At 37.9% G+C, this 12,260-nt stretch overlaps 1 protein-coding gene across 1 annotated transcript in view; it reads left to right on the plus strand.

Moving 5' to 3' along the window:
* Nucleotides 1-9,216, plus strand: part of slc18a2 (solute carrier family 18 member 2) — a 36,060-nt gene extending 26,844 nt beyond the window's left edge. Inside the window, exons 15-16 of the mRNA XM_060842127.1 lie at nt 7,528-7,661; nt 7,748-9,216. Coding sequence (XP_060698110.1) covers nt 7,528-7,661; nt 7,748-7,864 — 251 coding nt within the window. The 3' untranslated portion in view covers nt 7,865-9,216. The remainder of the gene's footprint in view (nt 1-7,527; nt 7,662-7,747) is intronic.
* The last annotated feature ends 3,044 nt before the right edge of the window (nt 9,217-12,260 follow it).

The raw sequence follows: 12,260 nt of genomic DNA on the forward strand, positions 1-12,260 counted from the left end.
TTCCAGCAAATGAAGTACTTTTGAAGTGTAGTTGCTGTTGTTTCAGGGTCATTGCTGCAGCCATCTTGTACACAGGTTTCTGAAATGAAGCAAATGATGAAATGTTCTAATTTATTGGTGGCTGAGAGTTACTTGCTGATCAAGTACCTCCCTGATCATTCAAAGCAAGCTTGCTTGGCAATGTTTCAAGAGTGATGAAATTCTGTATTCTTACAGAACAAAAGTATGGGTATCCATATTGAACTATGGGTTGGAAGCTCAGACTTAGACATGGTGTTTGTTGAAGGCTGTTAAAACCACTAATGCTGTGACCCTTAATGGATGACACTGTCTAATCCAATTATTCATAGTTATGGTAAATGCTTTTATTTTACACAAAAATCATATATCATCTGAAATATTCAGGTAATTACTGGATAAATGGGAGATGTTGGGAGAGTAATATATATATTGCATCCAAGATATGATTTGGCAATTTTTGGTCTTTGGCCAAGATCTAAAAGTCCAATGACTCAAATCTAGCATATAGCTGAACAATTTCCCAAATTTCAAAACTGGAGAGGTTTACAATATAGCAGTCAGTAAAATTGTGGACATTAGCAAGGAAAGCAATGTTGGACTGGATGAAAGATTGAGTGCAAAGCCTCTGAGGTTAATGTTGGCCTCCAATTTCTATGCAATTCAGAAATATCAGATAAAATGAATTGCATTTTCAGATAATACTAAATTAACGAGCAGTCAAGACTGATAAAGCTGTGACAGGAGAATGTAGAAAACTTGCCATAGGAAGGAATATGACCAATTACATTCACAGTTTGGTGTGAGATACTTGACATTGGAAGAGGAGAAAAAAAGAAGAGACATATGAGTATTTAATAAATGATACCAAACTATTTTGGGGGAGAAGCTGAAAGAGATCCAAACTGAGAATGGATTCAATATTTAGGACATTCAATTTAGGACAGTAACTAACAAACCAAATCAAATGCTGGCATATTTCCAAATCAGCAAAAGTCTGTGGCAATTGTTACTGTCACAATAGATTTTAATGAAACATTCATTTACTGCAGTTAGCCTGCTCATGAAAGTTCAAGAAAAGCATCAGAGCCCTCGAAGTAAACATCAGAAACAGTTCATAGACCAATTTCTAGTATTGGAGAATGAGTTAGGAGGAAAGGTTAGACATCAGATCTGTCAGTCTTGAGGGGAAAAAGAAATTACAAAGGAAATGATTAGAAAAACGATGTCTCAGGATTGCTGCATTGGTCCGGTGAAGCTCAACACAACCTGGAAGATCAATACCTCATCTTTTACTGGGGACCTTACTGCCTTCAGGACTCCAACCTTCCAGTTGAACCATTTTAGAGCCTGAACACCCCTTTCCATATTTATCATCTACCCCACACCCCAGTTTTTGTCATGACATGGGTTGCTTTCAGTGTAGCCAGCCAATTTTCAATTACTCATAGCACCTATGATCACTTATCTAACATCTCTTATTTCCTAGCTTACTATCAACAACCCCTTTGTCTACCTACCTATTGTTTCTCTCCCTGGGTTTGGTCTCCACCTATCCACTCATCTGATAGCTGCCAATAGTCTGATCAATGGTCACTGGATTTGAGATGTTAACTCAGTTTTCTCTCGACAGATATTGCCAGACCAGACCTGCTGAGTTCCTCTAGCAATTTCTGTTTTTGTATGTTTCATATCTCCAGCATCCACAAGTTTTATATGAGAAAAATTAATCATGAGGACCATTTCAGTTTAGAGCACATGAGGAAAAGGGATTATAGGTAAAAACAATAAAAGGCAAATTCCAAAGTAATTTTTTTAAATGCTGGAAATGCTTAATGGATCAGGTTGCATCTGTGAAGAGAAAGAATTTATATTTCAGATGGATGAACTTTTGTCAGAATAAATTCAGGACTACTGATAAGAAAGACCAATCATAAGTTTCTTGAAATCACCCCTTGAAATTTTGGTTATACTCTATTGTCTAGGCCAATCTCTCATCAATGAGAACTGTGTGCAATGATAGAAATGAGCTAACCCAAAAACTGTTAGCAAGATTAACAGATTGTAATTCTTGCTAAAATTTCTTGGGGTTAGCTCATTTCTATCATTAACAGATTATAGTTCAGCTAGATTTAGATTGAACCTCTTAGATATGACTTGCATCAGATAATGAGAATCAGTTTTTACATAGAGGCAGTCATATCCTACCTTAATCCTTTATCGAAACAGCTGCAACATTGAACAGACTTCCATTTGTCATGGTTGTGGATATGTTCACCAAGTTGGAAAGTTGATTTGCAGATGTTTCACCCCCAGTTTAGGTGACATCTTCAGTTCTTTGGAGCTTTCTATGAAGCACTGCTGTACTGTGTCTTCTGGAATTTATTTGGTTCCGTTCCCGCTGCTTCCAGTTGTCAGTTGTAGTGGCTAGTATATTGGGTCTGTGTTTGTTGATGGAGTCCATGGATAAGTGCCTTGCTTCTAGAAATTGTCTGGCTGTCCTCTGTTTAACTTGTCCTATGATCGTTGTGTTGTCCCAGTCAAATTTGTGGTCCTTGTCATCTGTGTACATGGTTACAAGGGACAGCTGTTTGTGTCATTTAGTGGCTAGTAGATGTTCGTGAATATGGATTGCTAGTTGTCTGCTTGTTTGTCCTATATAGTTTATCATGCAGTCTTTGCATGGAATCTTGTAAATTACATTACTCTTGCACATGATGGCTATAGGGTCTTTTGTTCTGGTGAGTTGTGGAAGTGTGGGTGTCGATTTATGGGCTGTCATGAATCAGTGTTCAGAGAAGTCTGGCTGTTAGTTCTATTAGTTATATATTTTATATAAGATAGCATGGCTAGTGAATTTGGTCATGACATGTTCTTGTCATGTTGCTTGTCTGCTAGGCATCTGTGGATGAAGTTGCGGGGATATCTGTAATTGGTGAAGCTTTTGTAGAGGTGTTCTACACTTCACAGGTCAGGAGTGCTGCAGTGTATTGAACAGGGTCCTAATGCAGCTTCTCTTGTGTGTATTTGGTGATTGCTGTTATGGTACAGGATCTGGTCTGTGTCTGGCTTTTCACTCTTGTAGTGGATTCACCGTTCTGTGAACAAAAGACCCTACACCCATTAAATGCAAGACCAATGTAACTTATAAGATTCTATACAAAGACTGCACAAAACACTATTTAGGACAAACAAACAGACGACTAGCAATCCGCATCCATGAACACCAACTCTCCACTAAATGCCATGACTAGCTGTCCCTAGTAGCCATACACACAGATGACAAGGACCACAAATTCGACTGGGACAACACAATGATCGTAGGACAAGCTAAACAGAGGACAGCCAGAGAATTTCTAGAAGCATGGCACGCATCCGCTGACTCCATCAACAAACACAAACCTAGACCCAATACAACAGCCACTACAAGAGGAGGGCCACCCTTTTTTCTGCAGAGTGCCAAAACAGGCCACATCACCAGACACAGCTAAACTGGACGTAGAGAACCACCCAGATTGATGGCTACTCCTAGTTTAAGAGAAGTTCACAGGTCAGTAAGAAGGTTAATGCTCTCCAAAAGGGTGAGTTCCACTATCTACTCTCTGCTACCTCACACCCACAAGGTCAGAGCTCCCCAAATGCTGCCACTGCACAAGCTCCACAAGGGAAGGAAATATATCTGTGATTGGGAAATAGTAGCATTGAGAGAAGCCTGGATTGAATGTCACAAATAATGGAAATGAGAGATGCATGACAATGGAGAGGAAAAAGATGTTATTCAAATACATCACTCTATCACTACATTGCAAGAATTTATGGGATTTGGAGCTGCCTAGAGCAGCAGTGTGCCGACACTATTGTTACATTCTCAGGTTTCCATTGCACTTTTTATCAGGTAAAGTGGATTTTCACACAAAGACCAGCAGCAAATTGCATTTCCATTTTTTCATGTGGGAAAAGAGTTGATGGCACAAAGTGTGCTTTTGACCCAGTTTCAATTACACTTTAGATTCAAAGCCTGAAGTCGAGAGAACTAAAGTGTAAAGGCAGTCTTGAGTACTCCTGTTAAACACAAAGAAAATCCATTCAAGGTATTTGGGAGCAATACAATGCAAACAGATGAACACATGGTGACCTGACTTCTGTGGTTTAACCATGTTTATTCTAACCAGAGAAGAGAAAACCAGTGATTGCCTGATAACAGCTAAAAATTATGACAAAAGCCATAGATAAATAAAGACCTCATCGCCCATTGATTCTCATTTAAATTAACTCAGTTTTAATTCTGATTATGCGCTGAGTAACTCACTTTAAAAAAATGAACTGCATATTTATAAATATTGGGCTTATTTTTATTAATCAACTAAATTATTTCCAGTGTCATAGAGATTTGCAGCATGGAAACAGACCTTTCGGTCCTACCCGTCCATGCCGACCAGATATCCCAACCCAATCTAGTCCCACCTGCCAACACCCGGCCCATATCCCTCCAAACCCTTCCTATTCATATACCCATCCAAATACCTCTTAAATGTTGCAATTGTACCAGCCTCCACCACATCCTCTGGCAGCTCATTCCATACACGTACCACCCTCTGCGTGAAAAAGTTGCCCCTTAGGTCTCTTTTATATCTTTCCCCTCTCACCCTAAACCTATGCCCTCTAGTTCTGGACTCCCCAACTTTGTCTATTTATCCTATCCATGCCCCTTATAATTTTGTAAACCACTATAAGGTCACCCTTCAGTCTCCGACACTTCAGGGATAAAGGCCCCAGCCTGTTCAGCCTCTCTCTGTAGCTCAGATCCTCCAACCCTGGCAACGTCCAATAAAATCTTTTCTGAACCTTTTTCGAGTTTCACAACATTTTTCGGATAGGAAGGAGACCAGAATTGCACGCAATATTCCAACAGTGGCCTAACCAATATCCTGTATAGCCACAACATGACCTCCCAATTCCTGTACTCAATACTCTGACCAATAACGGAAAGCATACCAAATGCCGCCTTCACTATCCTATCTACCTGTGACTCCACTTTCAAGGAGCTATGAATATGCACTCCGAGGTCTCTTTGTTCAGCAACACTCCCTGGGACTTTACCATTAAGTGTATAAGTCCTGCTATGATTTGCTTTCCCAAAATGCAGCACCTTGCATTTATCTGAATTAAACTCCATCTGCCACTTCTCAGCCCATTGGCCCACCTGGTCCAGATCTTGTTGTAATCTGAGATAACCCTCTTTGCTATCTACTACACCTCCAATTTTGGTGACATCTGCAAAATTACTAACTATACCTCTTATGCTCGCATCCAAATCATTTATATAAATAACAAAATGTAGAGGGCCCAGCACCGATCCTTGTGGCACTCCACTGGTCACAGGCCTCCAGTTTGAAAAACAGCCCTCCACCACCACCACCCTCTGTCTTCTACCTTTGAGCCAATTCTGTATCCAAATGGCTAGTTGTCCCTGTATTCCATGAGATCTAACCTTGCTAATCAGTCTCCCAAGGGGAACCTTGTCGAATGCCTTACTGAAGTCCATATAGATCACATCTCCTGCTCTGCCCTCATCAATCCTCTTTGTTACTTCTTCAAAAAGATCAATCAATTTTGTGAGACATGATTTCCCACGCACAAAGCCATGTTGACTATCCCAAATCAGTCCTTGCCTTTCCAAATACATGTACGTCCTGTCCCTCATGATTCCCTCCAACAACTTGCCCACCACCAAGGTCAGGCTCACCGGTCTATAGTTCCCTGGCTTGTCCTTACCACCCTTCTTAAACAGTGGCACCACGTTTGCCAACCTCCAGTCTTCCGGCACCTCACCTGTGACTATCAATGATACAAATATCTCAGCAAGATGCCCAGCATCACTTCTCAAGCTTCTCACAGAGCTCTCGGGTACACCTGATCAGGTCCTGGGGATTTATCCACTTTTAACCATTCCAAGACATCCAGCACTTCCTCCTCTGTAATCTGGATATTTTTCAAGATGTCAACATCTATTTCCCTACAGTCTATATCTTCCATATCCTTTTCCACAGTAAATACGGATGCAAAATATTCATTTAGTATCTCCCTCATTTTCTGTGGCTCCACATAAAGGCAACCTTGCTGATCTTTGAGGGGCCCTATTCTCTCCCTAGTTACCCTTTTGTCCTTAATATATTTGTAAAAACCCTTTGGATTCTCCTTAATTCTATTTGCCAAACTATCTCATGTCCCCGTTTTGCTCTCCTGATTTCCCTCTTAAATATACTCCTACCTTCTTTATAATTTTCTAAGGATTCACTCGATCTATCTTGTCTATTGCTGACATGTGCTTCCTTCTTTTTCTTAACCAAACCCTCAATTTCTTTAGTCATCCAAGATTCCCTATACCTACCAGCCTTTCCTTTCACCCTGACAGGAATATACTTTCTCTGGATTCTTGTTATCTCATTTTTTTCCAAACTGTGAGCAAATATCTTTAAGGCTACTGGCTACAGTAGAAACAATATCCACTGTAATCATTCTGGATAATGTTAAAGTACAACTCATTCACCTATCATTTCCTGCAATTGTAAAACATTTCGAAGCAATGATGGGAAAAAAAGTTATCACCTTTAAATTATTTTTAATGCAATTAACTTGAGAAAAATATTTTTGTCTTTAATCAGTGTGAATTACTTGACATTAATGCAATTAGAAATGATTGAAAGAATTAGAAACTGCAATGTTTCACTTGATCTACTTTCCATAGGCACAATCTTAACAGCAAAGTATGTGTGGTTTAAAATTCTGATTGAAGATGCGGTGCCTCAAACGCTGAGTAGGAGTAACATGACTAAGCTGGCTCATAGACTAACTTGAACCGGTTAGATCTGAACAGCTTGAGGGGAGAATGAGAGTTCAGTAATTTGTTTTTATTACTTTGTTAGTGGCTCTAATTTCAAAATAGAGATTTTTTTTTCCTTATGCTATGATGGAGATAATGTACAGTCAGGGTAACAATTATTATGGCTCTCATGATGATACTACTAATTAATTGGTGTACATCTAGCTTAGTTTTATCATCATAAAACTTTAAATCAACACCAAAACTGATGAAAAAATGCTTAGGTTACACTTCCAAGGAATTCATCAGATTCCAAAAAGCTATTTAGCTCCAAATGTTTTCTAGGGGCTCAGTGGTTAGCACTGCTGCCTCAGAGCCAGGTTCAATTTTGACCTTGGGCACCTATCCGTGTCGAGTTTGCACATACTCCCAGTGTCTGTGGGGGTTTCCTCCGGGCGCTCCAGTTTTCTCCCACAGTCCAAAGATGTGTAGGTCAGGTGAATTGGCCATGCTAAATTGCCCACAGTGTTAGGTGCATTAGTCAGAGGGAAATGGGTCTGGGTGGGTTACTCTTCGGAGTGTCGGTGTGGACTTGTTGGGCCAAAGGGCCTGTTTCCACTGTAGGGAATCTAATCTAAAAACTAGCATACTGCTTTTCCCTTCTCTAATTTATTATGTCCTTTCAGGGCCTTCAACTGGTGGAGCCATTGCTAAAACAATAGGATTCCCTTGGTTAATGGTAATTATTGGTATCATTGACATAATATATGCTCCATTATGCTTTTTCCTTCGAAGCCCTCCTGCCAAGGAAGAAAAGATGGTAAGAGACTGCAAACAATTTAGCAGTAGTTGTTCTAGATTGCTAAAACTCTGTGCACAATAACACCTGAATTTATTTTATTTTAGGCTATTTTGATGAATCAAAATTGCACTGTTAAAACCAAAATGTACACAACTCAGGACCACTTTCAGAAGGCCCCTGTGGTTGATGATAATGAGGAAGAGTCTGAGAGTGATGAATGATTGCAGCCATATCATATTCTTTACAATATATATTTTCATGTATAGTATGCAGTGCTTTGTGAACTGTCCTTGAAAAAATGTCCTAAATGTAGTAACACATATTCTATAATTTGTTGTTCATTAAAACATACCAAAGCTGTAACTTTATTTACCCATATGATCATAGGGTATGGGGGTAGGAAGCATAATGCTAGTGGAGTAAAATTGAATGCCAACAGCCTTATCACAACAATTGGAATGTTTATTCCATTTTTAAATTTTTAATCAATGAATAGTTTTCAAAGCTTTTATTATTCAGTATATTTTAAACACATGTATTGGTGAGTGAGAACAAACCCATGTGTATGCACATATCAGAATATGAACAGTTATTATTGTACGTTTGCTTAAAGGTTTTTCCGCCTATATATGAGATTTTTAAAGATTAATACATTTCTACAAATTGGATTTGTGGATTGTGGACAATTCATTTTATGTAAAAATAAAAATATGGGATGCCTTAGCAGATATAGTTTACCTGTAATGTTTATTTATAAGTAGTCACAGGAAAGTTCACAAATCAAGCAACTAGCTATCCAAAAAAAAATTGATTAATGAAATTGAAACTTTAATTGACATTTAGCGAGATGAATAACAACATTTCCCCCTTTCCGTAAAAGGCATCATACTCTTCACACTGATAAAGTTGCACATAGTGACTGAACATTTGGTTGAAATACAGAAAGCTTTTAGGGCACTAAAATGCGAAAACCATTAACTAGTTTGGAAAGCAATCCTCAACAGCTTTTTCTAAAATTTATACATGTTTACATTGTGGCCAATCTATTTTCTGTTCTGTAACTCATGTGCCTTTGTTATAGAAGATATATTTACATGGATTCGATATGTTGGTACACCTTTACTGATTAATGATCCACGTATGTCTGGTTACAAGTTAACTTCACAAAATGTTCAGCCATACATACAAGCACCATGATGCACTACAGTTGATGAATATTCAAAGACCATGCTTTAAACTTTCCTCCGTGACTTGTTTCTGTCAACATTGTTCATGAATACCTAAAAGTAGGCTTTTATAATTGGCTCTTATTGCTTAGTGACAAGATATTTTATGGTAAAGACAACATGTCATGTTCATGCAAATATAATCACGGTTCACAGACAGATTGGACAGTTGGCCGCTTTGTGCACAAAGATAGGAAAATAAAAATAAATATGTACAGAACCTCTCCTGCTAACCCAAATGTTCCTAATCTGCAATCAGATGTGTTATGTGGGTGTGTGTTCCTTCATTTCATGGACAAATGTATGTAATAAAAGTACTCTGAATAAAAATGGCATTGGTTTATTAATTTAGTTGTTATTTGGATTTAGATATATTAAGAGCTTGAAATGGCCATTTGAAAATTATACTTCTGTATTCGTAAACATTTTAATGTTTAAAAGTTTTCAAAAACATTAGCAAATAAACTAGACTGGGAGGAATTGCCTTCCTCATTTGGAAATGGACATGGCTGTTACACAGAAGAGATAAAGTGGAAAAGTTCACTTGGCCTCATCAAGTTTATCCCAATGATTATGCTACAGATAAATATAATGGCATTCCAAACATCAGCAGTTGTGATTCAGTCGATGCAAAACAGTTGAAAAAAGCCTGAATTAGAGAAACGTAACTTTTGAATTTCCTGTCTAAACCCCAAAAACTAAATGCACCAAGAGACTTCAGTAACCATGAGGTACATCATCCTTTAGTACATGAAATTATCCAGCTCCCTTTTAAATAATTTCTGTCCTTGTGTTACACAAGATTGCTAACCTTTATTCTGAAATAAATCAATTTCAGCAGAGCCGTTAACTTTTTTTTATACGGTTAAAAGCTTCTGTTAAAGTATAGAAACTTAAAACAAATACATTAAATATTTGCTTGATGTTAACCCAAAGCTTAATTTCAATATATTGCTGACTGTAAATGCACGGAGTCATACAGACCTGTGAGGTCAGTTCAGTGCTTTTGGATCATTGGGTGGGTGGATGTGCTACATCTGATGCCATTTCCACTATGAAAGCCAGCAATTACTCAATCCAGCTATCAGTTCAAAACATAGAATAACTAATTGGATGAGATCCCAGAGGACTGTTACGGCCAATCAAAAATATAACACAAATCAACAAGTTCTAAAATATGGTGGAGGACAAGTAAGGAAATTTATTGAGGAGAATATCTGTGTAGCAGAGTGAGGTATTATGTTCTTAGCTGTGACCCTCAGAAATTGGTCAAACTTCATACTGCACAACTTTTATATAATGCACTGAGCACTCAATACAAGTTTTAATTTATTCTAGTGAATTATTATTCATAATCAGCCAAAATGAATTGAATATTTTAATACATAGGAAGGTAGATTTTACAACAGTAGAGGAATTAAGGGTTAATATGAGTGGGCGGGGAAGTGCAGCTGAGTCCATGAAAAGATTAGCCACAATCCTATTGAATGTCACAACAGGCTCGAGGGGCACATGACCTACTCTTGCTCCTGTTTCTTATTTTCTTAAAATATTTCTTTTGAATGGAGAAGCTGGTGGGGTGAAAGTGTTCTACCTGACCCTCTCCCATCATTTTCAACAGCATAAAATCCATCACACTTCTATCTCTCTTCTATTCCGAAGATGTCACTTGAATTCAAAGTGTTAACTCTGTTTCTCTCAATGCAACAAAATCCAAGTTTGCCAGCTTTGTTTTAATTTTTGACTTCCAGCTTCTGCAGTATTTTTGCTTTTGCGTTATCACAAAGCTCCTTATACTTTTGTTCAGTTTTAATTGAAGATCTGTGTAGGAATTGGAAAAATGTTACTGCTGTGGAGTTACTATTACTAAGGGTAAATTGAGCACAGCAGTTGAGCAGAGTGGGGACTTTACATTTAACCATGGTCTATATTATGTAGGTGCCCAAAGGAAAACAGTTTTGTTCCACAATAGAGATGTATGTCAATTGGAAAAAATACGCAAAAATATCTTCAGCTAGATTCCATAGCATTGCAAAATTGTTTGACAGCTGCCCATCATTTTTGCACGGGGCTCTCCAAAGAACATTATGACTCACATTTATGATTGCCATTTACTTGCTCTTTTCCCATGCCTTTGCACATTGTATGATTATGTGAACAGAAACAATTCCCACCTGAATGCTTCAATGCCTCCAACCACCTTTCTGGGCAGTACACCTCCAGATCTGAACTATCCGTGTGAAACAGTTCTTCTTCACATATTTACTTCATTTGCAAATCACTTTAAATCTGCTCTGTCATTCTTGAATCTTTTATCAGCAGGTGCAGTTCCTTCCAAACTACCACTCAATTTTGAAAATATGTTGGATCTCCTCTTAGCATTCTTCACTCCGAGGATAGTCCATTTTTTCCAAATTATCCTCGTAACTGAAGTTTCTTATCTCTAGAATCAACAATGTTCCAGCTCAGGTCTACCAAGTTTCTCGTATAAGTTCAGCATAACCTCCCTGCAATGACTCACCATGCCCCTATTAATAAAGCCCAAGAAACTGTATACATTATCTCTGCATCTGCCCTACCACCTTCAGTAATCTATGCACATATTCACTCAGGTCCCTCTGCTCCCAAGTACTGTCCATAATCTTCATATTAAAATGTATCACCTCATACTTTAACTCCATTTACCATCTATATGCCCAATTCATCAACTTGTCTATGTCCTTTTGGAGTGCTACACTGTCCTCCTCAGAATTTACATTAATTTGAAGCTTTTGTATCATTGGCAAACTTTGAAATTGCCACCTACACATAAAGATCAAGATCATTAATGCACATCAAGAGTTTAGAGATTAGAATAGTATTAATTTAATGAGGGAATTCAATAATGTGGAGATGAGAGAAGCTACAATTCAGACAGAGAACATTTAAATGGAAATGGACAGGATTTAGGAGAACCTATTGCTATTGGTGGATAGTACAATAATTAGATTTAAGTAACTGGCAAAAGAACCAGGATACAAATGAAAAAAATATTTAAACCAGAAGTTTATGATTTACAATACACTGCCTGAAATGGTGAAAGCAGAGTCAATAATAACTTTCAAAATGAAATTATAGAGATACTTGAAAAGGCAAGTGTTATGAAGAAAGATCAAGGAAATTAGACCAATTAAATAGTTCTTTCCAAGACCAATTAAATAGTTCTTTCCAAGACTCAACACAAGAATGATCAAGTCAAATAGTTTGTCTGCACAATAAAAATGAATGATTCTACGGATTGTTTGCTAGCAATTAAAATTCACGGACTTTTTTGTTAATTTGTTTACAATAAGCTAACCAGTGATAATCTTCGAACTGGTATGTTCTGTAAACTTGCACATCAACCAAGTTA

Source organism: Hemiscyllium ocellatum, chromosome 22 (assembly GCF_020745735.1).
Source record: "Hemiscyllium ocellatum isolate sHemOce1 chromosome 22, sHemOce1.pat.X.cur, whole genome shotgun sequence".
NCBI classification, from domain to species: domain Eukaryota; kingdom Metazoa; phylum Chordata; class Chondrichthyes; order Orectolobiformes; family Hemiscylliidae; genus Hemiscyllium; species Hemiscyllium ocellatum.